Here is a 27,540-nt window from a genome sequence, read left to right on the forward strand (position 1 = left end):
GTGGGAGCACACACAGGCTGTGGCCTCTCCATCTGGTGACACTTTCACCCACCAAGCCTTCTCCTTTGCTCCACAAGGCATTTTGTCAGTGCTGTTTTTGGTAACCAGAGCAGATGTCTCATGAGGTCGTTCTATGCCGTTTTAGATCATGGACCAGGCCATAACAGTGGGGGCTCCAGTGATCGGCCTCAATGACTCTGGGGGTGCCCGAATCCAGGAGGGCGTGGAGTCCTTGGCTGGCTACGCAGACATCTTCCTGGTGAGAAAACTATTCATAGACTTCTCTGTGTGCTGGTGCCTGTCTCTCCACACTGTCCTCTACCCCGTCCTGCCTCTGCAGTGTCTCCAGTGTCACTGCCACTGTGGGTGGGATGAGGGGTGGATGACAGGCCAGACTGGCTGCAGAGCCTGCTCCTTTTTCTTGATAGAGGGCCAATTGTTGGATTAATAATTAGTCCAAGGTCATTCGTAAGGAGAAAGGACTTGGAAATGTTTTCTTTTCTTTCCTTTCCTTTCCTTTTCTTTTCTTTTCTTTACTTTTCTTTTCTCTTTCCTTCCTTCCTTCCTTCCTTCCTTCCTTTCTTCCTTCCTTTCTTCCTTTCCTTCCTTCCTTCCTTCCTTCCTTCCTTCCTTCCTTCCTTCTTTCTTTCCTTCTTTCCTTCCTTCCTTTTTTTTTTTTTAAGCAAGAGAGAGATGGTAAGGAATATTAAAGTAAACTGATTTGCTAGAATTAGGATTTTTTTAAAGTGTTCTTTTTATTTTATTTTTTTTTAAAACATTATGCATTAGTATACAAAGTTTAAACAGTAATACAAGGAAGAAGGACAATTTTCCAAACCTTATCACCAGAAACCCTTGGAGGACACAATTTCAGATACCTGCGTTATTAGACATAGGAAATGTATTATGAGAGAGACAGGGATGGCAGTTGGGTAGGACAGACGGACACAGTTTCTAGTCAGCCCAGTGCCATCCGTCCCACCCCTTCAGAATGACAGATGTCTTGTCCCTGGTCACAGCCTGACAAGATCCATTGGCATGTTTGTGTGTGTGAGATCCTCTGTCAGTTGTAAGTGTGTGCGTGTTACTTGAAAAACTTTCCAACTTTCGTATGTCCTAAACATGCTTCTAAATCTTTCCTCTAAGTTCTGAGGTTAACCCATGTGAGAAACATTAGTTCTGTGCTTGTTTGGTGATTTTTTTTGTGTGTGATATAATTTCAGACCTCATGGGAAACTTGAACTGAGTTCCAAGATCTGTCCCCTGTCCTTTTTTTGTTGTTTTTGTTTTATTGGGTTTTGGGTTTTGGGAGGGTAGAGAGAGGGTTCCTTTGTGTAGCCTTGCCTGTCCTTTGTAGACCAGGCTGGCCTTGAACTCACAGAGATCTGCCTGCCTCTGCTTCCCTGAGTGCTAATATTACAGGTGTGCGCCACCAAGCCTGGCTCTGTCCTCTGTCCTTTATCCAGATGTGCTGCCGCTACACACTTTATCATTCTCTTCAGAAATACGTATTTGCATATTACATTATTGTAAAACATTTGAGGGCAAATTGGTGATCTTTTGCTCTCTGTAGCTCATAAGTCCTTCATTATGTATTTCTGAGGGACATGAACCAGAATGTAAACATGAAAGGAGATTTAACATCTATTATTAATACCCATAGTCTTTATCTCGTGGCCTTACGAAAACCCTTAAGAGATGCCTTTCCTTCTCTTTTCCTTCCCTTTCCTCTACCTTTCTCCTTTTCTCCTCCTCCTCTCCTTTCCTCTTTGCTTTCCTCTCTCCTTCCCTCTTCCCTTTTCTCTCCTCTTCTTTCTCTTCCCCTGTCCTCCTCTGTCTCTTCTGTCCCTTCCCTCTATTCTCCTTTTCTTCCTTTTCTTCCTTTTCTCCCATCCTCTCTCCCTCTTTCCTTAACTTTTGTTCCTGACCTGGAACGAATCCAATTGTCATACCTCTTTAATTTTCTTTCTTTAAATTGGGTCAGTTCTGTAGTCTTTGTTTTTCATGACCTAGGTTTAAAAAAATTTTTTTGGACTGTGTCTCAGTATGTAGCACCATGTTGCCTTCCACATTCTGGGATTAGGGACCGTGCCGCTGTACCTTGCCTGACCTTGACATTAAAAAAACAAACAAACAACCCCCCTCCCCCCAGTTTATTGAAGTTTAATTCAAAACCTATAAAATCCACCCATTATGGCATGCAGTTCAGTGACACACCATACATTTCTGTAGTTGTGTAAACAGTACTTGGGGCCTTGAACCTGCAGCCCAGGTGCTTTGACTGGTCACAGATCCAGCCTTCACACTTTAAGGCAGGCCTCTGCCCCTGCCTCAGTCTCCCAAGCGTTAGGATCTCAGGCAGGAGCCACCATGCCTGGCTTAAGGCTATGTCTTCTGTTTGAAGGACTCATCTCAGGCTTGTTATATATTGTTTTATAGTGGCCAAGTTTACTATTTACTCACCAATCTTCCATCCATTATCAGAAGAGGTGACCCTGACAGTCATCACACATCTGCTTATTTCCCCCTGCATTTCTGTCAGGGTTTTGTTTCTTATGTTTTAAAGTTATTATGGATTTATCAATTTGGGGGCTCTGCTGTAGACTCTTTAATTTTTCCTTGATTTTTCAATTACAAAGGTTTTTTTAAAAATTATATTCATTTATGTTATGTTGCACTTGCTCGGGGTCATGCCATGGAGCATGTGGGGGTCAAGGACAACGTTCAGTGGTCACGTGTCTCCAGCCTTGTGAGGCCTGGGTCTTCGTGCTTAGTGGTAAGGCCTTTACCTGAGGAGCTGCCTTGCTGGCCCTTTGGTTTAAAATTCTATAATTGTCATATGTTCCATGTGTATTGGACATGATAGCTTTGGTTTTTGTTTGTTTGTGTATTTGTTTGTTTGTTGAGGGGTTCTCTATGTAGCCCTGGCTATTCTGGAACTCACTACGTAGACCAGGCTAGCCTCGAACTCACAGAGATCCTCTTGCCTCCACCTCTCAAGTGCTGGGTTTAAAGGCAAGCACCACCAGGCCCGGCCCAATACTGATAACTTTGTGTTTTATAACCTTCTTAAGTTTACTTTGTCTGACAACATAGCCACCATGGCTCTGTTTTTTTCCTCTCATGGAACTTGTTTTTTTAGCTTCTTATTTTCAATTTTTTTGTGTCCTTTTGTCAAAAGCAAAACTATGAACAGCATATAAGTTATCTTTTTCAAGTTCAGTCTGTTTGTCTCTTAGGAGATAGGTTTTTTGGTGCCTAAATTTTTCTATTAAAAGTTTTAATTTGTGTGTTGCGTGTATGTGTGTGTGTGTTGGTGTGTCTGTCTGTGTGTCTGTGTGAGCTATAGTTACACTTAGGTTCCCTGAAAGAGCAGAGGTGCTCCTAACCATTGAGCCATTCCTCCAGCACCCCCTCATTTTTATTTTTACTTTTTACATTTGTGGGTGAGGGGGCACATGTGTGCATCCTGCACACATGGTGGTCAGACAAAAATGAGAGAATTAATTCTCTTTTCCCCTTTAGGATGCTGGTTGGAAGTTGGGCCATCAGGCCTGGTAGCAAACACCTTTATCTCCTGAGACATCTTTGTGGACTCCCCATATCCCCCAATTCCCTCCTTCTTAAGAGACAAATTTTTCTGTATAGTTCACACTTGTCGCCAGTTCTTCCTGCGTCTGCTGAGGTTCAGGCACATGCTGCCATGTCTAGCCATAGCCACAGCACTGTTCCCTTTTGGATTTACTTGGTTTGGGCCACTTTAAAAAATGTATTTATTTATTTATTTATTTATTTGTTTGTTTGTTTGTTTGTTTGTTTTTGTTTTTTCAAGACAGGGTTTCTCTGTGTAGCCTTGGCTGTCTTGGACTCACTTTGTACACCTCAAACACAGAGTGATCTGCCTGTTTCTGCCACCCTGAGCGCTGAGCTTGAAGGCATGCGCCACCATCCCTGGCTTGGATTGGCCATTTTAGTTCATTTTAATTTTCACCATATTTTATTTTAACCTTTATTTTTATTTTATATGTGTGGGTGTTTTGCCTGAATGTGTGTCTGTGTACCGTGTGTGTGTGTGTGTGTGTGTGTGTGTGTGTGTGTGTGTGTGCCTGTGGAGGCCAGAAGAGGCCTTTGGTTCTCCTGCATCTAGAGTTACAGATGATTGTAAACCGACACCTGGGTGCTGGAAATCGAACTTGAGTCCTCTGGAGGAGCAACCGGTGCTCTTAACCACTGAACCATCTCTTCAGCTTCCTTTACTGTATTTTAAAGTGCGCTGTCCTTAGTGTTATCCAGGGAATTACAGTCACGGTCGGGATGAAAGGAAGTTTGGGATGAAAGGAAGTTGGCTTCAACAGTGTGCGGACATGCTGCTTCTGTCTGTCTCCATCATCGCAGAACACATCTTCACATGTGATGTCTGTGTGGAGAGATTTGAAAGACAAACGCACAAACAATTACGATTGCAGGAATGCTGGGTCACCAGCTGAAGGGCGGTATTGATCTCTTTGCCTGGATTCACTGGTGTCTGTTTTCTCTCAGCTTCGTGTAGCTGTGTAAGGCTGTTTTATTTCAGACGGAAGAACTACCTTTGGTGTTCCTTGTACGACGTCCAGCTGCCAGTGAACTCCCTCAGCCTTTGCTATCTGAAATGCCTTACTCCTCCTTGCTTGAAGCTTGGCTTTGCTGGATGTTGAATTCTTGACTGACAGGTTTTTCTTCAAGCACTTGAACTATGTCCAGCTGCCTTGAGCGTTTGTCTTACTGTCAGAGGGAGGCTGCTCTGCCCTTTGCCTTCCGCTTCCGGCCTGGGCTGGAGCTTCATGTTTTGACTATAATGGGTCTCAGTGGGAGGCCTTTGAGTTAATCCTCTTTTGGAGTCTGTTGAGGTTCTTGGATGTGAACATTTGCATCTTTCATCAAATCTGGGAAGTTTTGGTTTTTATTTCTTCACATATCTGACTGGACTCCTTCTGTTTCTCCTGGGTTTCTGTGGTGCTTGCTGGTGCCTGTTGGCTTCCCACAGGTCCCTCAGGCTTTGTTCATGCTTTCATTTTCTCAACATGGGTAATGTTAGTGGTTTTATCTTCAAGTTCCCCGAACTATTGTGTTTTTTTTATGATTAAATCATAGAACCTTCTAGTGAGTGAATTCCTGCTTTTTTTAAAAAATAATTTGTTCTGTTATTATTTTGTTCAGCATTCTCCTACTTTCCCTGAGTTCTTTTTCTGTGTTTATTATTAGTATTAGTATGTTATTTAGTCCATTGAACATACTTAGGACAGCTGCTGCAGCATCTATGACTAATAATTTTTATGTGTGGGTTTTCTCAGGTTTGTTTTCCCTCTGATTCTTTCGTTTTTCCCGTGAATGCCTTTGCCTGTTTGCTGTTTTATAATGCACAATTTGTTGTTGATAGTGGAAATTGGTTTTTCTTCTTTGTGGCAGGGTCTCACATAGCCCAGGCTGACCTCGAACTCACTATGTAGCTGATGATGGCTTTGAACCTTCTGCCTTCCAAGTACTAGGTGATAGGAATACACTGCCATGCCTGGTTTTCTGGCAATTTACAGTTCTTTCAGTCTTCAGGGATTACTGATCTTTACTTGTTGAGTGTGGGATCCAGCTGTGCCCCTTCTAAGTGTTTTTATAAATTCATGTTGAGTATGATTACTCAGGCTTTAGTTGTCTCTGTGGTTATGGTGTCACCTTTCTCAGTGCCATGACGAAATACCTGACAATACTTAAGGAAGGGAGGGTTGATTTTGGTTCACAGTTTGAGGGTGCCTTCTGTTGTGAGGAGGATGTGCTGGCTGGTCACGTGCTATCTGCAGTCAGGAAGCTGAGAGAAATCAAAGCTGCTGCCTGGCTCCCTTCTGCTGTATTGTTTAATTCAGCCCAGGACGCCAGCCCACAGGACGGTGCCTGTAGTGGGTTCCCAACTCAACCCAGCCAGGAGCTGCCTCCCAGAGTTTGCCTTCCACCATACTAACCATCACCATGCTCAACCCATGGTTTGATAAAGATGTCCTTAGCCAAGCCAGCCCGTGGTGACGCAGGTCTTTAATCCCAGTCCTCAGGAGGCAGAGACAGTCTGATCTCTGTGCATTCGAGGCTAGCCTGGGCCAAAAATCGAGTTCCAGGATTGCCAAGACAAAGTAACCCAGTTTCAAAAAATAAAATAAAAAATAAAAACAAAACAAAAAAAAGGAAGTTCTTAGAAGCTTAGGGCAAGGGTGGGGAACAGAGAGTTCTTTTCTTTTGTATTAGGAAACTGAGTTCATCAAAATTGCAAGAAGGACCTTCTCTGTGCTGGTCTGAATTCAGCCTTTAGAAGCAGCAGTCAGAAGTAAAAATACGAGTCCTGGCTAGAGATGAGGCAGATGAGGCACAGTGCTTGCCTAGTGTGGATCCCAGCACTCAAACAGAAAACAAAACCCTAACTTGAGGATGAGGTCTTTGCTGCCGTCCTTTTAGTGCCAGCTAGCCATAGTAGGTATATGGTTGTCATGGCTGGGGAAAGATAGCCGCTAGTCATTGAATTTTACCTGCCTCTTCCTTTTTTTTTTTTTTTTTTTTTAAGATTTATTATATATACAATGTTCTATCTACATGTATACTTACAACCAGAAGAGGGCACCAGATCTCATTATATGGTTGTGAGCCACCATGTGGTTACTGGAAATTGAACTCAGACCTTTGGAAGAACAGACCATGCTCTTAACCACTGAGCTGTCTCTCCAGCCCTGCTTGACTCCAGAGTTCTAAAACAGTTATTCCCGACAGTCCTGTGGCTGAAGTTATTTCATTAATGTTTTCCTAAAGCTTTCTCATCCATCCATCTTCTGTGATGTCACATGGCTGTGAACTCTGAGTCTGAGCGCTGGGGTTGCATACCATCATTAGGCGATCACTTGAGTCATGAGTCTGAGACTAGCCTGGGCAGCACAGTGAGATTCCGTCTCAAAAACAAACCATTTTATACCCACAAGAGACCTCTATCCCAAGCCCAAGCTCCTATGTTAAATACTGTTACGGTACTTTAAATTTTTCTTCATGTTTTTTTTTCTTCTTTTGGGGGGGGGGTGTTGCAGGGTTTGGGGAAGAACAAGGCCTTGTTATATTGCTTATGCTGGCTTAAAATTTCTAATCCTCTGCCTTAGCATCCAGAATTCTGGGATTATAGGCATGTTCTACCATGCTTGTCTAATTTTTTATCTGTGTTTAAAAACAAGTGAGCATACAAAATAATAGTTGTTTCTCCTTTTTCTTCTCCTCCTCTTTTTCCCCTTACCCCAGGCTTGACAGGGTCTTATGTAGTCTAGGCTAGCCTAGAACTCCTTAACCTCTTGCCTTCCCTCCCAAGTGCTGGGTACTCCACCATGTCTAGCTTAAAATAAATATTTCCTACACGTATGTTATTGTATTTTGCTTACATTAATTTTGACCCCATTGTAACAATTTTTTGAGTGTTCAGTGATTGCTTCCATGTTGTAATAAGAATCTCAATGCAGTCTCTTTAAAAGAAGTCATTTAAAGGAAACCATTGTATCTGTCTACTATCTATCTGTTTATCATCTATCTAACTATCATCATTATCTATCTCTAAATATCATCTATCTATCTATGGTTTTTTGAGACAGGGTTTCTCTGTGTAGCCCTAGCTGTCCTGGAACTCGCACTGTAGACCAGGCTGGCCTCGAACTCACAGAGATCTACCTGCCTCTGCCTCCTGAGTGCCAGTATTAAAGGCACGCATGACCACCACCTGGGTACATTTATTTGTGTGTGTGTGTGTGTGTGTGTGTGTGTGCGCGCGTGTGTGTGCGCGCGCGCGTATATGCAGAGGTCAGAGAACAACCTCTGGGAGTGACCTCTCTGTCATGTGGGTCCTGGGGATGGAAGTCAGTAGCCTGGCTTGATGACAGGTACTCACTGGGCAATTTCCCTCGCCCTCATCACAATCTATTCCAAATTGATAGAGACTTAATTGTGGTAAGACAGTGACTGTGCATCAATCTACCTCCAGTTTTTGTTGTGTGTGTGTGTACCCCTGTGCGTGTGTGTGTTCGTGCATGCATGTGTGTGCGTGTGTGTATGACTGTGTATGAATATATGTGCACAGTTGTGCATATCTGTGGTGACCTGTGAAGGTCGGGAGACTGCCCTAGACTCAGTCCTTGCCTCCCACCTTGTTTTGAGGCCAGTGTCCTGTCCTGTTGTTTGTGAGGTAGCTAGGCCATGAGCTTGTGGGCATTCTCCTGCCTCTGCCTCCCATCTTGTCGAAGTGTTGGGACCGTGGACCTGCAAGCGACTCCATCTGGCTCTGGGTCCTGGGAATCAGAGCTGAGTTCTCATGTTTACAGCCATCTTCCCTGCCTCCAGCATTTGGTCTTTCATCACAGGTTAACCATTTTTTCGTGATCTTAATTGCTTCTTGAGGATGTGGTTGCTGTGTTCTCTCTTTTCACCTTGAGAGACAGCCTGAGCTGTGTGGGACGCGTGGAGCCTTAAATTAAAATGCTAGACTATCAGGTGTCTTAGTCTCATTCAGCGTTTAGCTTTTTCTGTTGTTGTTGTTGTTTTCCTTTTTTATTTATTTTGAAGATAGGAGACAAGGTCTTGGAATGTAACCCAGAATAGCCTTGGACTCACAATGTAGCCCAGGCTAGCCATGACCTAGACTTTGTAGCCTAATCCTCCTGCCTCAACTTTCCAAGTGCCGCCATTTCTGGCTTGCTCAGCAATTTTTTATGCATTAACAGTTTGTTCACAGATAGTTCATTTTTAGAGCCTTGAAGACTTGTTGTTGACAATTTCTCCCAGTTTTATAGTCCTTTTTAAAGAAACTTTCCAAATGTGGTTCTGCCACAGCTAGAAGTCTACCTACTTCTCTGTTTTGCTGGCCAAGTAGAGAGGGCTTTTGTGCTGTGATGAGCCATATCCCATGGTTTATACAGCCTGGGCTCACTGCCAAGGCAGGTACCCACTTTTCTTGGCTATTATGAGCGAAGCTTTCAATTGTCACTAGGAATAGAACAGTTGGGCGAGAGTAGCACTTTTGGAACTTTTGAATGCCAACTGCCACGCTACCCTTGGGAAAGTTCCCCAGTCACATGGCCTCTAGAACCGTCCCCTCACACTAAGCAACTACTAGTGCTTTTCCCCTCGGCCTTTCTCTGTCATGGTATTTACTGCTAATTTTTTGAACATTAAAAAAAAAAAAAATCAGGCCTCCTAACTATCTTTAAGGATAGTCACCCGAATTCCGAGCTTGAGGCTTCTGTCTCTTCATAACACCTTCGTCCTCATAAACCCCTTGTGCAGTGTCGCCCCCTCCCCCTCCAAGCCTTGTCCGAGGACGAGCAGATGCCAAAGAAGTGGCATCTGCCTCTGTGGCCGTGTGACTTGTGGGAGCTTCTGTGGAGGCTGTGCTGGAGCTCAGCATAGAGTTCAGGGCTACAGGGAGGGCGGAGGCTGCTTCTCCCTGGCGTCTCCGCACACAGGAGCTGGTCCTGAGGGAAAGCGGTGGGACCCAAAGCTCACATCCTGGTGGCCACTTTGAGGAGCTGCTGTCAAGACAAAGGGCGCTCTTCTGCTCTTTGTTGCAGAAGGTGGCACAGTTACCACTCCTCCGTTACGGGGACAAATGGCACACGTAATTTTGGAAGCACTCTCCTGACTAGATCCTGTGTGGCCTCCTGCATAGGGTTTCTGTGGAAGCAAAGGCAAAACTCGATTTTATTGTTGGCTTGATCTTCCTGCAGATAACTTCGTGAGTGCCTCTGTAACCAGGTTCTTTGCTTTTCTGTGTTGGCAGAGGAATGTCACGGCGTCCGGAGTCATCCCTCAGATTTCTTTGATCATGGGCCCGTGTGCTGGTGGGGCCGTCTACTCCCCTGCCCTAACAGACTTCACATTCATGGTGAAGGTAAGAAAGCTGCATCTGTTCCTGGTGCCCTGGAAGTCCTGCAGCTGTGTCTGTGATCACATCAAGCCTGACCCAGATCTAGCTCCTCATCTGAGTTCTCAGTGGTGTTCGGCGGAGTGGAGATAAGGCCGGGGCGGAGGGAAGGTTTTGGCATGGGATCTGTAGTGTTTGAGGTTCAGTGGCAGAAGGTGCTTGTATGCTGTGAGATTTTACTTGTGATGTGAATTGCAAATGGTGTAGCCTAATCAGAAGATCCCGTCCTTTGCCCAGACTGATGGTGGTTTACTGGCCAGGGCTCCCTCGGGAGGGTCTGCTGTGGGCCGCTTTATTGGGAAGTAGCTCCTGAGGTCCCATGTCTCTTCCTTCACTGTTTGCTATTTCACTGTCCTTTTCGTAATGGCAATGGAAAAAATCTGACCCCCAGCTTCAGTTTGAGAACTATATGTTACCGCATCACCTGGCTTTAATAGAAAGGGATATTAAGTGATTCATCATCATCATTATTTTGGTTTTTTGAGACAGGGTTTTACTATGTAGCCCTGGCTATCCTGGAAGAGAGGTGATCGGATTAAAGGTGTGCGCCACCAACACCAAGCATTATTTTATTTTATTTTACTTTTTGAGGTTATTTTTTTTGAGACAGATTCTCACTGTGCAGCTTTGGCTGGTCCACTCAGCATGAGGACCAAGCTGGCCTGGAACTCACAGATCAGCCTGCCTCTCCCTCCTGACTGCTATGTTAAAGGTGTGTATCACCACGCCCAGAATTTAAAAAAAATTTTTTTTTTTCTTTTAAGAGACAAGATTTCTCTGTGTAGTTCTGTCTGTCCTAGAACTTGGTGTGTAGATCAGGCTGACCTTGAATTCAGAGATCCTCCTGCTTCTGCTGGGATGAAAGAGGTGCTCTGATGAGTTATGTCTGGATGAAATCCCCTTGAACTTTTATGTGGGGGAAAGTACTGGTAGTTGCTTAGTGGGAGGGGACAGTTGTAGAGGAGATGTCACTGGGTCCCTTTGTGTCTCAAGAGCAGTGTGGCAGTTGGGATTCAAAAGTTCCAAAAGTGCTGCTCTCACAGAACTCTTCTCTTCCTAGTGACAATAAAAAGCGCAAAGCAGGGCCTGGTGCTTGCTAGGCAAGCGCTCTACCACCAGCTGAATCCCCAGCCCCGCAAGATGGTTACAAGTCAAAGCCACGATTAATTTTTTGGAGTAATCCAATATAAATGGGTTTGTTTTACATGCGGATATAAACATTTCAGAAGTCTAGTTCAGCTTTATGGGAGACATAAAGATTGCTGTGGGTTTCCCAGTGATGTGGGAGTATCACTAGTTCAGGATCAACTACCAGGCCAGGGGTCACAGTCTCCTGCTGGCTGGTCCAGCCTCAGGCTGCCCCACACAGCTTCCTTAAATAAGTCTCAGTAGCTTAAAACATAAAAGACATGGATCTCATTAACCATGGAAGACACTTTTATAAAATTTACGTATTAAGGAAAAATACATAATTGATGTGCTTACCGTGGTTGTTATCAGAGTCGGTGTGAGGTAACCTGTTGCCTCATCCAGGTCCTGCCATCCATCCTCAGTAAGAGAGTGAAAAGAGCCAGGTGAGTGGATGGCAGAAAGAGATGTTTGCTGTAGACACCTTTGGAAGAGGGACAAAGAGATCCAGGGAACCACCAAGTCAGTCTTCAGGGTCCTGAAGCGACATTAAAGTTTAAATAGTGGACCAGGTGTGCCCGTCTGATGGCTAAGCAGCTCTGGTCAAGGTGTGGCCCCACCCGCCACAGACTCACTTTTCTAGGCTTCAGCCTCAGCCTGCAGGAGTTAGGACTCTGAAGTCCCTCAGAGACCTGCGTGTCACCCCCCCCCCCCCCCCAGCTGGCGCCCTTTCATTCTCCAGATGGGATTCCTGGGGGAATTCCTGTTTCTTTAGGGTGTGTTGTTTCCATAGGCTGATACACTGAGAGACTCAAGCACCTATTTAGATTATCTTTGCTTCTGCCAGGCCTAGTGGTAATTTTATTATCTCAGAATTTCAGTTGCAGCCAGAGAAATGGACAGCACCAGGCTGTTTACAGAGTTTTCCAAATATTTTGAAATTGATAAAACAGACTTCTGGGTCATGCTGCTTTTTGTGTTTGGTAGAGGTCAGATGAGCCATCTGCTGGAATGTGAATTTCAGCCCAGAAGGGAGATCCTGTCGCTCAAGTGTTCCTCTGTGGGAATTATTCTAGAAATTGTGGCGGTATAAAACTTCAGAATAATTTTCCGTGATGGATATTTTTCTGACAGGAACCTTCGATCTTGCAGCTCCCAAGCCTCTTTATTTTTATTGCCTCGTGTACTGGAGGGATGGCTTCACAGGTAGTCTTCGTTTGGTGCCGAGGGGCCAGCTCAGTGTCCTTCTGGGTCAGAATTGTACTGTTCGCTTTTCTCTCTCCCAACTGTCTGCTTCATTCAGTTGTTTGGCCAGGATGCAAAGCTGCGGGAACTAACCGGAAGTGTGTTTCCCTGTGCTGTGAGGCTGGCCGTCCTAGCTTGGATTTTCTCTTTGCCCCTCTCTCTGTGCTTTAAGACTGAAGTGAGCCTCCTGGCCCGCAGTTGCGCCTATGAGACCGCAAAGCATGCTTGAAGGTCTGCTGCTCCTTAGCATATGTGGAGGCAAATTCTCATCCCCTCTGTCACCCCACGTTCTTGGAAAAAGCCACTAAAAACTCCTAGGGTGTCTTTTGCGGCTGCCCTCGTCCCCGCCGCAGTTTGCAGGCTCTGAAGTAACTTTCCCTCCTAGAGCTGCCTGCTCTCGTGTTTCCTGGTGGATGCCAGCTTCTGTGTGCTTCCTGTTGCCATGTTCTGCCACTGTCTTGGCCCATGTAGCTTGAAACACTTACGTTAGAATACTAGACTAGGACTACCATAAAGGGGGACCTTGGGGACCTTCAGCAAGTGTGAGCCCTGAGCCCAAACATTCACTAGGGCAACTTTGGGGTTCATTATGGTGACTGCTGAGGAGCCGATGCTAGTGGGGGGAAACTCCACCGCATGCATGGGGGGTGTCCAAATTGGGGAAGTTTTTACAGCTTCTGTATTGGGTGGCTGAGGGGGTCCCCACTTGCTAGCGTGGAGACTGCACACTGCCCCAGTCGCCACTGGGGCTGCCCTGAGCAGTTAAAACTGAGCAATAGTTTGTCTCTGACCTTTTGGGTGCTGTGAGGAGCATATACTATCAGGTTTTGAGGCAGGCGAGCTGTGCCCTTGGGGCCCCACCTTACTCTGTCCTCCTTGGAATCGGGATTTGTTGTCTCCAAGTACTTTATTCTGTCGAGCGTCAGCACCCTCTTTCTGGCTGACCAGTCTCTGCCTTGCCCGTTGTTCGGTATCAACGTCTCAGGCTGGCCGATGTCTAGAAATGATCCCAGACTAGAATATCGGAGGATCTCTGGTGGTCAGATAAAGACCAGCATTCCTCAGAGCTTGTGAAAGTGGTTTCCATCTGCCAAAAGGGTCATGTCCCCTACCTGTGGCTGCATGTCGAAGCCCATGCCGGCCTCCAGCCCCCTCAGCCCCTTCTCACAAGTACTTCTTATCCATTGCAGAGCCCCTGCCTTGGCCCCTGTCCGCTCAGGTCCCCCCTCTCATTATGTCCCCACTCCTGCTATTCTCACTCTTCTCCTATAATTTCAAGTACATTTTGACTAAAATCAACACATGTAATTCTTTTGCCAGTTGTTAGCAAGGTAAATCTTTCTCCATACCTTCAGAGAGGGAATTTTGCAAACAATGTATATATTTGAGTCTTGTTTCTAGTCTTTAAAAATTCTTCTTTAAAACAAAATTTGGAAGATAGAATTTAATTTATTTTTATTTTTGGGGGTTTGTTTGTTTTACTTTTTGTTTTTGTTTTGCCTTTATGTATGTCTGTGCATTGCTCTCAGATCCCAGAAGAGGACATCAGATCCCCCTGGAACTGGAGCTACAGGTGCTTGTAGGTTGCCCCTACCTGGGCACTGGGACCCAAACCCAGGTCTTCTGAAAGAGCAGCCGGTGATCTTAACTGCTGAGCCATCCCTCCAGCCCCATAAAGACAGATTCTTGTCTTAAAAACAAAACAAAGCAAGCAAACAAACAAACAAAAGCCAATTTCTTGCCATGTAGTCCAGGCTGGTTGCAAACTTGAGTTATCTGGATTCAACCTCTGTGGGCTGGGTTACTGATGTTTGGGGTCTTAGCCGGTGTTTTAAAGTTCTTGACTTCTTATTCAAATATAAAATAAGTGCTCACACAGATCAGCAAAAGTCGTAAGGTGACATTACTTGAAGTAAAGCTGTGTATAGAAATATACTGTTCAGATTGTGCTGTGTGAGTGAAGGCACTGAAGGGCCACAGTAACTGTTTGCAGTTTTATGGGGTTCACGAGAAGGAGGAGTTTGTTTGCCGAGGGATGTAGTTTGGATAGTTCTTTATTTTAAAAAATGACTTATTTTTATTTTCTATATGTGTGCTTGTGTGTGTCTGTGTACCACATGCCTGCAGTACTTGGAGAGGCCAGAAGAGGGCATCAGATGCACTACAACTGTGCTCTTAATCACCTAGCTCTCTTCATCCCCTGCTTTTCTGGTTTTTGTTTGTTTGGGTTTTTTTTTGTTTGTTTGTTTGGTTGGTTGGTTTTTGAGACAGGGTTTCTCTGTGTAGCCTTGGCTCTCCTGGACTAGCTTTGTAGACCAGGCTGGCCTTGAACTCATAGATCGTCTGCCCTTTGAGTGCTGGGACTACAGGTGTGTACCACCTGTTTTAATTAACAGATAATATTACATTTTCTCCAGGGCATATACTTTCCCATAATGCATTTGGTTTTAATCATGTTCATCCCCAGTTATGCATAGGCATAAGATGGTAAATGGGAGCTTCTTCCCTAAAGTTGGATTTGTAAACACAATTGCCCTACTGTGCATGTATCCACTGATTTCCATGCGATCCCAGCCATGAGATTTATTCACTGCTCTTGAAATATGACTGCAGGTTAGTTACCATCTGCTGCAGAAGAAGCATCTCTTGTGAGGGTTGAAAAATGTAGTGATCTGTGGGTACAGTGGTGAGTCATTAGGAACTGATTTGGTAGTGTGTCCATTCAGTAGAATAACAGTGACAGGTTTCCCTTAGGGCCTATGTCTGACCATTGGTTCTTGGCCCTGATAATGGTGCGAGGTATGAGTTCCATCTTGAAGAACTAGAGAAGGAGGTGGTTGTGAAGTCCTACCCTTTGGGGAGAAGCTGCTTGGCAACTGATAGCTGTTGGTTGAGGGAGAGTCAGTTGTCTTTAAGGGTGTAGCTTGACCATGCTCTAGAGTAGTGGTTCTGAATCTTCCTAATGCTGCAACTTTTTAATACAGTTCCTCATGGTGTGGTCATCCCCCAGCCATAAAATTAGTTTTATTGCTACTTCCTAACTGTAATTTTGCTATACTGTTATGAATCATAGTGTAAATATCTGATATGAAGATGGTCTTAGGTGACCTTATGAAGGGGTCATTTGATCCCTAAAGGGTTGAGACCCACAGGTTGAGACCCACTGCCTTAGTGGACAGTCTCATATCCAGGCATATATTGTCAGCACAAACTGCTCTTCTTCCTTTGAATTATGCCAGTTATAAGACCTGCTGCCAAATTTCATTATTTAATGCATTAATAAATACATATATTAACGAGCCAGGCATAGTGATAAACATCTTTAATCCTAGCACTTGGGAAGCAGAGGCAGGTGGATCTCCAAGTTTGAAGCCAGCCTGGTCTCCAGATGGAGTTTTAGGACAGTCAGGGCTACACAGAGAAACTCTGTCTCAAAGAAGAAGAAAACAAAAAAAGCAGCTTTGGAAATGATATGCACAAGACACTGTTACAAAGAATTGTGTCAAAAGAAAGTGTATTAGGAAATAAGAGAAAATATGTTTGTACGTGTTGAGCGTCTCACGTGAGAGACGACAGCGGCTGTTTTTCAGAAGGGAGATTGGGGACTTGGAAATCAGGTTTCGGATATGAATTTGTTTCACATTGTCCCACAAAGTAGAGGCTGCGTTCTAAAGTCAGGTGCGGTGGTGCATACCTTTAATCCCAGCATTTAGGAAATAAGATGAGCTAGAGCTTGAGGTTGTGTGGGCTTAAGTTCAGTCTCTTAGTCCGTTGTCTGTCTGTCTGTTGCCTGTCTGTGTCTCTGTCTCTCTCCCGTTGCCCTGCCTTCCTCTCATTAATACCAGAATACCAATTAATGGGTTTTTTACAAAAACAGCCTCATTTAATATAGTTCATAGTATAACATCTTGTTGCCTCGGTTTCTTCAGGAAGTGGAGGTGACAGAAGTTTTTTTAAAGTTATAAGTACAGAATCCTGGGAAGAGCTACAAAATATGCACAAGGCATGTGAACCCCGTGCCGGGGCCGCCTGTGTCTCCAGGTTCGCACTGCAGGCTGACTTCCTGAGACCTGAGCAGACAGCAGTGTTCTTCTGAGAAGAGTGTGTGTCTCAGTCGGTGCTCTGTGGCTGTGAAGAGATACCATGACCATGGCAACTCTGATAAAAGAAAGCATTTCATTAGGGCTTGCTTACAGTTTTGGGGACTTAGTCCATGGTCATCATGGCGGGGAACCTGGCAGTAGGCAGACACGGTGCTGGAGAAGTAGTTGAGAGTTCTGCATCTGGATGCGCAGGCAGCAGGAAGAGAGAGACTGGGCTCGGAACAGGCTCTTGAAACCTCAGAACCCACCCCCAGAGACACACTTCCGCCTGTGGGCATCTCGGCTCCAGCCTCCTCCTCGTTCTCTGTCACCTCCCTGCCTTTGTGGTCTTGGTTGCGTGAACTCTGAGTAGCCTTGGTGACTTGATTCTGACAATGTGGACATCTGATTTCAGGATACCTCCTATCTGTTCATCACTGGCCCTGAGGTTGTGAAGTCTGTTACCAATGAGGACGTCACTCAGGAGCAGCTGGGCGGTGCCAAGACCCACAGCACTGTGTCAGGTGAGAGGTGTGAACATGGCCTTCCTGCACTCCAGAGCTGAGAAGAAGGCATTGTCCTGCAGAGTAGTGAAAGGGCTCCTTAAGAAATATCACTTCCAGCTGGGCATGGTGGCACACGCCTTTAATCCCAGCGCTGCGGGGGCAGAGGCAGAGGCAGGCGGGTCTCTGTGAGTTCGAGACCAGCCTGGTCTACACAGAGAAACCCTGTCTCAGGGGAAAAAAAGAAAAAAAACAAAAGGAAGAAAGAAACCAAGAACTATCACTTCACTGACAGCACCTACCTGGGAAGACTGCTACTCTCACGGAAGTAGTAGGCAGACGGCAGTCTTGGATTTCAGTAGCAGGTCATTCTGATCCCCCCAGCTTCACCCCTGGGCCACACACGTGCTAGGCTGGCAGCTCTGCCTTCCCTCTTTGTCTGTGGAGTGACCTTGGACCTGTCTGGGTGGTCAGAAGTAGGTGTGATTTATGCATACAGCAGGACTGGCAGAGGGGCGCTCAGGAACGCTTAGTTCTCCCCCGCTGCACCCTGAGCATTCTGGCTGCTGGATCTATAGGCAGTCACAAGCGCCCCCACCCCTCTTGTTTCTGGGTGTTTGTCAGTTTTGGAGAGTTCATAGAAGTGGGGTCATACAACAATGCTGTCCTTTAAAAAATGTAGTAGTGTGTACTGATTGTACAAAATGCTTCCACGTCGAGATTCTCGCACACATCTGTCAGGTACTTTGTTCATATTCAGCGCATTTTCCTCTCTTGTCTCCCTCTATTGACCCCTTTCTCTTAGACTACCCCTTGTCAACTTCCTTGTGTGTGTGTGTGTGTGTGTGTGTGCTTTTGCATATGTGTGTGTGCTACATTTTGTGTGAATGTCCTGAGAGGCATGCTGCAGTACTCAAGAGGAGGCTGGAGGACAGCTGGTGGGAATCGGTTCTCTCCTTCCACACCGTGGGTTCCAGAGATCACACCCAAGATTGTCTGGCTTGGCCACAAGTGACTTGTCCTGCTGAGCCATCTCAGTGGCCCATGGCATATTTTTTTGAAAGCCTCGATTTCGTAGAAAACATTTTTTGGGGGGGTTGACATGGGAGGGAGAGGTCTGAGGAAATGCTACATTTTCAAATTTAACTATTTTTACATTTATTTTTGTCTTGAGACAGTGCCTCCCTGTATCTCTTGATTGCTGTGGAACTCACAAGGGGACCAGACTGGCCTCACGCTCACAGTGACTGTCTTTCCTTTGCTGGGATCCTAGGCTTATGCCCCCGTACCCAGCTTACTGTATATTTTTAAAGGCTTGTCCTTGTGGCATCACACATCAGTACCTCATTCCTTTTAATGGAGTAATTGTCTAATGTATAGATGTGTAACTATTAATGACTTATTTTAGAAACAGGATCTCACTAAATTGCCCAGGCTGGCCCAAAATTCTTAATCCTCCTGCCTCAGCTCTGTGAGTGTCAGCATTACAGGTGTGGGCTACCGTCCACTTTCTTCGTTCTTTTTTTCCCCCAGTGGTGGAGATTACACCCAGGGCACCCAGCGTGAAAGACAGCCGCTCTCCCGCTGAGCCCAGCTCCAACATGGCATATTTATCCACTGATAGACATTTGGGTTTTCTAACGTATATATATTTGTGTTTATAATGTAACATATTAAATAGCTGTCTCCAATGTGTTTAAAACATTTGTGTGGGGCTTTTATATGACATTTTTATTTTTTGCTGGCACATGCCCTGGTACGGGTGGAGTAGCTGTTGATTTTTTTGAGGACCTGCCAGACCGCCTTCTAGAATGCGCCAGTTATATATATTACAAGTTCGTCCTGATGAGAATCCTCCTTTCTCATTCGGCAGATATTCCTCAAGTGCCCGTGTGTGAAGCGTTGTGCCAGGCGCTGGGAGTGTGTCTGTGGAGACAGTACAGCCCCTGTCCACCATGACAGTTAGTAAGACAGACAGGCAGTGCAAGGCCCGAGCACATCATGTAGTGCATTTGAAGTGATATGTTCTGAGGGGAAGAACAGGCCGTCAGATGTTGGATTGTTGAGGTTTTAAACATGAGCAACGATAGGGCCCACAGCGTGGGTGCTAGATGAATGGGCCTGAAGGGGTTCCCTGTGGGGGTCAAGGGGAAGCACCCCAGGCCTAGTTTATACAAAGCCATGAGGTAGAGGAGGGATTGGCTGCGTGATGAACAGCAGGGTGGGTGACTGGTGTCAGGATTTCACATAAAAGTCCCCCCTGGCAGCTCTGAGGACAGAGATGGTTTGGGGCAGTGGTAGAAGCTGATGGTCTGGGTGAGGTGGGCCTGCGAGAGTGTTTGGCTCTGCTGAGGGCCTTGTTTGGCTGGTTTTTATTTCCAAGCACTTCCAGAACTATGGCTTGACCCCTCAGCAGGACCAACACGAGAGAGAGGACAGGCTCCGGTGGGGGGACAGGGCTGAGGACACGGCTGCCAGCTTGGTTGCAGCAGCCGAGCTTGGGAAGCCGGCTGGGGAAGCCGCCGAGCGTGTTGGCAGGGCCCTGCACCCCCGCCCTCTCTGTGTTCTCAGGCGTGGCCCACAGAGCTTTCGACAATGATGTGGACGCGCTGTGTAACCTGCGAGAGTTCTTCACCTTCCTGCCCCTCAGCAACCAGGACCCGGCTCCCGTCCGCGAGTGCCACGACCCCAGGTGGGTGGCAGCTGGCTGGCGTGTCTATGTTCTGGCAGGACCTCCGGTCAGATTGGAGCAGGTTTCGGAGTATGTCACCAAGGTCCCAGCTGTGGCGAGGATGGGGGCATCTGGGGACAGGAGCAGTGGTCGGTGATTTCCTCACTTTCCTAGTTTCTGATGGGTAGTGTTGGGGGCTGAAGAGACCACAGAATTTTGCTAAGATGTGATAAGGAACAACCAAAGCGATGCCAACAGCACGTCCTTAAGGAAGTTGTGTTTGTGTTCACTGCGTCTGGCTGAGGGTGGCGCTTTGCCGACTCCCTCGTGAGCTGGATGGTTCTCCAAGGAAGCAGGCACGAGCTCTGTCTTGATCTCTCTGCCCTGCCAGAGAAAGAGTCACAGGCCAGGGTTTGACGGATCCCAGGAGATTCTGTCCAGTGGCCTCTGTCCAGTGGCCTGCAGTTTTGCTGCTTAACGGGGCTGCAGCTGACTAACCTGCTGGGGACGAGAGCCCACCGTGGCGCCTTGATCTTCTGTCTTAGATGCTACAGGAAGCTAGAGTGGGGTCCCCAGGCTTTGTCCTGTTCTCTACAGTCTCCAGCATAGGGAGCATCCCAGAAGAAATACGATCAGGAGCACTCTCATTTTTTTCTGCTTTGTTTTGTTTGCAATCACATGAGCCGGTACAGCACTCAGGTCCTGTTTAGTGACGTGGTGACAGAGGCAGTGAGGACACATTGCCCAGCCGGCGTGCTGAGCTTCCTTCATTCCCTTCCCGGCTCCCACGGAAGGACAGGGGTTTCTACGCTGACTCCATCTGCCTCTTTTCTAGTGACCGTCTGGTTCCTGAGCTGGACACAGTTGTCCCTCTGGAGTCAAGCAAAGCCTACGACATGCTGGACATCATCCACTCAGTGAGTACCCTGTCCTGGGTTGTCTGCCCTAGCTCGGCCTCTGCCATGGCCCACGTGCATTGGCTCAGTGGGATGTATTTGGCTTGGTCTCAATGTCTGCACAGGTAGGACTTGCAGTAGTCAACGGCCAGGGACCCCAGGTGAGATGTTCTGGAGGAGCTAGTGGCTCTGACATCTTGAGGGCACAGATGGACTTGAGGACAGGGCCAGCAGAGCTTGGGGCTTTAGAAGGCATTGGGGTGCACAGAATTGGTGCCATATCCCGGCCTGGAGGGAGGCAGGGGTGAGGCCTTGTTGGACACTGCTGATCAGGGCACCACATCTTTCTAGAGAAAGGGAGTGAGTCCTAGCTCAGGATGTGTGTGGAGCCTTTCCCTTGGTGCAGCCATGTCCTGGTTTGATCAGTGAAGGCAGCTGTTGGGCTCTGGGTGCATCTGCAAAAGGCAGTTGTCTCCTGCACACTCATGGTACTCCCAACACAACATAGCCATGTCTGTGTTGCAGCCCTTCCTTGGTGGAGTGTTGATGGCTCTATGGCCTCAGCCGGCCCTGGAGCCTGTGACCTGTTTCTCCTGCCTTATTCTGGGAGTTTGCGGGAAGCAGCAGGCCTGGCCAGGCCACCCCTCCTCATGGCTGTGTTCTGAACCATTGGGCAAGACATCTTACCACAGGGGAACATTTATGAAAGATTTTGCGTGAGGGCAGAAATAAAACATTAAGTTTGATGAAAAGACAAAAATGATAAATAGTTGGCTGGTATGGTGCTCAGTAGGGGAAAGGGCCCTGCCACCAGGCCTGAAGACCTGAGCGATCCCCAGGAACTCACGGTAAAAAGAGCTGATTCTTCCAAGTCGTGTCTGACTGTGTCCACACTGTGGCACATGCTTGCACGCTCGTGCACGCACACACAGTTTGGAGGAGATGATGAGATGGCTCGTCTTGGATGCCAACCTCACTGCATCTGGAATCAACTAAAACCCCAGCTGCTGCGCACACACACTGGGAAGGGCTTTCTCAGTCAGGTTATTGAAGCAGGAAGACTCACCCTAAATCTTGGCCACACCTCTGGTGGCACCCAGATAAAGGACGTGGACGAAAGAAATTTCTTGCCTTTTGCCTGCTGCCCTCACTCGCCCTGCAAAAACATCTGTCCTGTTTCTGCGGCCATTATTTAATGCAACTCCTTCAGGAGCTCAACATAGACTGAAGACCAGCAGCGCTCCAGGAACCCAGTTCCATGCCGAAATACCCAGACCACATCCCGTGAGCTAGACTAATAACTTCCCCATTAATCTCCATCCTTCCGTCCATCTGTCCGCCTATCCATCTGTCTGTCTGTCTGTGTACTGTCAGTTCTGGTTCTCTACAGAACCCTGATTAATACACCTGCTGCAGTGGTTCAGAAACTTGCTGCTCTTACAGGAGACTCAGGTTTGTCTCACTGCCTCCATGTGACAGCTTACAACCATCTGCAACTTCAGCTCCAAGGGATCTCTCTTCTGGCACCGTCTGCGTGTGGTGCCAGATACATAAAACAAAAACAAATCTAAAATATTTAAAACTTATAAACAGTGCTTCTATAAACTAGAGGTTGGAAGTACCACAAGACCTGGGAAGAAATCTGTTAGACAGTTCCTGAAGGAGAGAGGGAAATATGAAACACAAATGACATTGGATGAAAACATTGTTTACCAAGACTTTTGGACGGTGACAGAAGAGTATGTTTGAGACAATAAGAATGGCGGAAATCACTAGACAAATTTAGTTTCCATCTTAAAAACACAGGGGCCCTTCCCTGGAAAACATCCTAAATATGTCACAACTACAAATAAGTGAAGAAAGTGGTGATGTAGGAGGTGAGCCAGGGGTAGACATAAGCAAATGGAGTCATGCCCTTGTTTCTTAGTCTGGGTTAGCATAAAATGCCAGTTCTTTCTGAGTATAATTTGAAGGCAGTTTGAATAAACACATTTATTTGTTTGTTGATTTATCTATTTATTTTTGGTTTTTTGAGACAGGGTTTCTCTGTAGTCCTGGCTGTCCTAGACCTTGCTTTGTAGACGAGCAGGCCTCAAATTCAGAGATCCGCCTGCCTCTGCCTCCCTGAGTGCTGGGATTAAAGGTGTGCACCGCCACTGCCCGGCTTGAATAAATACTTCTCTAGAACTAGACACGTTTATACATAAGTTTATACACAGTCGCTGCGAATGTGCTGCAGAAGCCACACCTGGGAATAGCCATGTCTGTGTTGCAGCTTTCCAGCTCACACAGTGAGAGAGGCTGGCATGTAAATAGACCAACAGAATGGAACTGAAGAGCTAGAAATAGACCCAGGAGAGTCTGAGCAGATGACAAAAATAGACGCATGCCCAGGAGCAAGGTTGCTGTTCTTAATCGAAGATGCTGTGACAGCTAGAAAGCCACGTGGGAGGAAACAGACGGTATGTCACATGACAGAAGGGGACAGCTGATGAGCGTGCAGAAAACGTCAGTGCCGAGTTGCTGCCCATGTAAAGTACAGGAAAATGTCACAAACAAACACAGAGCAGAAATTCACTAAGAGCGGATGGTGGGTGGGTGGGTGAGTTAGTTATTTTGTGTAACTCTGTAAGCAGAGTTCTAGAAGCAAGGAAATTAATTTTGTCTCATAGTTTCATGGTCTTTGGGCCATGGTCTTTTGGACAGGAAGTGTGGGGGCACATAGGAGGGTTCCAGACAAGACCTGTCCATAGTGAGTCACTTCCTACAACTAGGCCCCACCTCCCACCTCCACCTTTCACTAAGGCTGTGAAGGGAGAGGTGGGTTTTGCTAATAGGTGTTGATGAGTCCAATCAAGTTGAATTAAGATCAGTCAGCACAGTGGGAATATGGTCAAAGCGATGGGAGAGACACTATTAAACTGTATGCATTTTGACATAGTAAAACAAAATGACCGGGAAGGTTATTTACTTATTTATTGGTTCTGGGAATTAAACCAAGGGCCCCATGTATGCCAGGCAAGTGCTCTCCACTGAGGTGTGTTCCTAGCCCGGATGAGCAAGGATGGAATTGCTATAAATAAATACTGAATTAGTGCTGAAAGCTTTGTGTTTTAGTCATGTGGATCGTTAGTTCTCTGACCATTTTTTCTGTGTTTGAGAATTACATAAGTGTGTTGTGAGGATCATGGGAGTCAGAGTTGGATTGTTTGGGAGGGGGTGGTCATGAGAAGGGAAGGGTAAACTGGAATGAACTCAGTGCCTTAGACCAAAATTGTGTATTTGTGTCAATTCATAGTTTTTCTGTACATGTGTGTTTGGAAGTGTGTGTGTGTGTGCATATGTATTTGCTTGGTTCTCTGTCACAGATTAGACATGATGACACACTTGGTTTTGTTGTTGGTTTTTCAAAACAATGTTTCTGTGTGTAGCCCTGGCTCTCTTGGAACTCACTCTGGGCTTGAACTCAGTAATCCGCCTGCCTCTGCCTCCCAAGTCCTGGATTAAAGGTATGCACCATCACCCGGTGACACACAGTCTTAAATGGGAACTCCAGCCTTTGGATAAAAGCCTGGTTATGGGGCTGGGGCAGGAAAGAAATAGAACTGAACCTTAAATTCCAGAACTTAAGTAAGGTTCATTTAAGGACACAGTAGAAGAAAATAGAAGCTTTCTTGAAGGGGTACTCATGGGCAAAGATGGACAATTTGAACATAAAATGATAGCAAGTATACAGATTATACAGCATAAGAACCATTAATCATGTGAAATTGAATAAGTAGGGCCTTTTTTTTTGAGGTAGGGTCTCTATGGCTGTCCTGGAACTCACCATGTAAAGCAAGCTGGCTTTGAACTCACATAGATCTGCCTACTTCTGATTACCGATTAAAGCCACGCACCACCACACGTGGCACTAGGCACCAAATTGTTGATGCATGTGCGGAGCCATAGAATGGCTGTTTGACTCCCACCTGCTTGGAATCTATGGTGCACGTTGTGCCTTGCATGGTAGTGAGTCTCCATCCCTGGACCGCAGCTGCTACTTTGAGCTTTGTAGAGGTTTGTTCAACCATTTCGATTTGGTGGGTATCGGCATGAGGACTCGCCTCCCGCTTACCTGAGAACTTTTCTCCCACTTGGAGAATTTCCTTGAGAATATCCTGCTTTGCGATTTTCACTGAAACTAGTTCCTCCCCCCAAATTGCCCATTCTTACTCTTTATAAGCTGTAACCTAAAGAACAATAAACTGAGACTTGATCAGAATTCTGTCTTGTCTCCATTCTTCATGTCTCCTGTTCCATCCCATTCCCACACCCCCCTCCAGGTTCCTCGCTGACAGTCCTGCGGGTCGGACACATGAAGTCTTGATAAAGAGAAGAAGACATGTTTGTTATTAACTGGACTGGGGAAAGAGTAAACTTGATTGAGGAGAACCCAAACAGAGTTCACCATTACAGGACAGACTGACATCTTCACCACTTCCTGTGAGCTACTTAGAAGTGAGAGTCCTGAAAAAAAATCACAAACAGACCTGAACCAGAAGGCTCTCTCCACCTGATAACTTGCTTGTTGTCTTCAGCGATGTCGTGATGGACTGTAGCTACTGTCAGAGGACATTGTCCAAGGACAGTGAAGACTGCTGGGTGAAGAAGTTTAAGGGCCCAGAGCCTGGATCCCTCAAGACTGTGAGGTGGTGAAGTACAAGTTAGTACTGTGTTCCCCATCGTCTGTTCTTCAGGCCCCTGCAGTGCGGTCAGGCAGTGTCCTTGTTCTTAGACCATCAGACTCAGATAAAGAGCAGATCTGTAACTTAGTCTCCCTCCAGGGAACATTACCTGCATATAAACAAAAGAGGCCATTGTGGGGAGAGAGAATGGTAGTAATATTAGTAATATTAGCGAGGAGTCTGAGTTAGGATATGTGAACTTTTTTTGTACTGTTCTTTTCTTAGAAAGGGGTGTGTGTGTGTGTGTGTAACATGAGTGCAATACCAGTGGAGGCCAAAAGAGGGTGTTGGATACTCTGGAGCTAGAGTTAACGATGACTGTAAGCTGCCCAACATGGGTGCCGGGACCCAAACTCAGGTCCTCTGCAAGAGCAGTGAGCGATCTTGATGTCTGAGCCATCTCTCCAGCCCTTCTGTACTAGGCTTGATGATGTTATGTAAGCCTGAAATCGTTTCATACAGATCACCACAGCTAATGCCGGTTTCCTATTTTACAGCAAGCTGTGCTGTGTGATAGGGTCCCGCCCCTTCTGCTGCAGCAAGGGAAGGATCGCTGTGCTGAGCTGGGCTGTCTGTTGTCCTCTGATTGGCTGATGCTAGCTATGTATCATAGCATTTCTGTCTCAATCCTTTTGAGCTCAGGAGGAAATTTATTCCTACAGGTGATTGATGAGAGAGAGTTTTTTGAGATCATGCCCAATTACGCAAAGAACATCATTGTTGGCTTCGCAAGAATGAACGGGAGGACCGTCGGAATTGTTGGCAACCAGCCCAAGGTGGCCTCAGGTAGGACAGGCCCCAGAAAGCCCTGGTTGGTTTGGGGGACCAGGGCTGCCTGCACTCTTGGTATCCTGTCTGCCTTCTGCCCTTCCATGACCAGGGGAGAAACTCAGGCATGTTGTGAAGGTGTTTTCCTCTCCTAAAGTTAAATATTTCAGAAGCCCCTTCCACAGCTGGGTTCTTGGGGTTTAAAGGTAATGTTCCTTCTTAGCTTAGAGGGTATTTGTTTTTAAGGATGGCCTCTCTGTTCCCCCTCATTGAGGGGGCCATTGTCTTCATTGTGTCTCCAGTGTCGTTGACAGTAGCCGCAGACACAGTGGTTAGCACCTGAGACATGAACAGCACCTCTCACATGGGGTGACATTGGTCAGACCTGAGGCGTAGCTGGCTGAGGGGAAGTCCTCATAGCTGTGCCATGTAGGTGGGGTTTGTGGGCACTGCCTCTCTTCACTGTTGTCCCTTGACTTCAGAAAACAAGTCAGTGTTACTGTCAGCGGGTGTTACTGTAGCATGTGCTTGTAGTCATGACACTGGGTAGCCAGGGTGAAGCAGGAGAACCCTGAGTTCAAGGTCAGCCTGGGTTGCATCATAAGACCTGCTTTGACAAAAACAGCAGCAGCAAGATAAATCACATCACATTTCCAATTTCTTCATCAGCATTTATTATATTCACTGTGGGCAATGTCACTGATGCTTCCAAAAGTTTTCACTACCTAAAGCACATAGTTGTGCCCCATTAACATGAATTTCCTGTTTGTCTGTCTGTCAGAAGGTTTGTCTGTCTGTCTATCTGTCTGTCTATCTCTCTATCTCTATCTGTCTTCCTTTCTTTCTTTCCGTGAGACAGGTTCTTTCTAAATAAATAGTCCTGGCTGGTCTCAAATTGCACCTGCCTCTGTTTCCCCGGTGCCCAGTGCTGGGGTTAAAGGCATGCACCACCATGTTTGGGTCATTTCTGTGTCTTCTCCAAACATTATATGATTTTAGCTCTTATATTTTGGTTTGGTTGAGTGTGGTCTAATTTTGTGTGGTGGTCTAGCTTTGTTCTGCATGTGGAAATCGAATTATCTCTGTTTCTATGAAATTTGGGTATTTTCACCATGAAAGATATGCTGAGTGTGGACCACCTTTTTATTTTTGTTTTTAAGTAGACTTTAAATAAGTAAATTGAAAAGAAAAATTGTATGTGTGTTTGGTGAGGGTGTCTGTGTTCATAATTTCTATGCAGACTATTATGAATTCCAGTTGTTATTCATAAATGATGTTGTTTTTATATGCCTTTTATATATTTGTTTGTTTGTTTGTTTTTGGTGTTTTTTTTAGATAGGGTCTCTCTGTAAATCCCTGGCTGTCCTGGAACTCACAGAGATCCACCTATCTTTGTATTTCAAGTGCTGAGATGACAGCCCTGTGACACCACATCTAGCATTATATAATTTTCTTATTGAACTAGTTAATAGAATATTGAAAAGCAGTGAGTGGGTCTCTGGAAGTAACCTTGGCTGACCTTGACCTCAGTGTTTAGACTAGGCTGTCTTCCAGCCTGC

General features: G+C 46.1%; 1 protein-coding gene across 1 annotated transcript in view; it reads left to right on the top strand.

The window, feature by feature from the left end:
* Positions 1 to 27,540, top strand: part of Pccb (propionyl-CoA carboxylase subunit beta) — a 53,169-nt gene that overhangs the window by 11,474 nt on the left and 14,155 nt on the right. Inside the window, exons 5-10 of the mRNA XM_060385436.1 lie at positions 146 to 259; positions 9,818 to 9,928; positions 16,832 to 16,940; positions 19,491 to 19,611; positions 20,426 to 20,507; positions 25,876 to 25,999. Of these exons, the coding sequence (XP_060241419.1) occupies positions 146 to 259; positions 9,818 to 9,928; positions 16,832 to 16,940; positions 19,491 to 19,611; positions 20,426 to 20,507; positions 25,876 to 25,999 (661 nt within the window). The remainder of the gene's footprint in view (positions 1 to 145; positions 260 to 9,817; positions 9,929 to 16,831; positions 16,941 to 19,490; positions 19,612 to 20,425; positions 20,508 to 25,875; positions 26,000 to 27,540) is intronic.

The sequence above is a fragment of the Meriones unguiculatus genome, chromosome 6, assembly GCF_030254825.1.
Source record: "Meriones unguiculatus strain TT.TT164.6M chromosome 6, Bangor_MerUng_6.1, whole genome shotgun sequence".
Taxonomy (NCBI): domain Eukaryota; kingdom Metazoa; phylum Chordata; class Mammalia; order Rodentia; family Muridae; genus Meriones; species Meriones unguiculatus.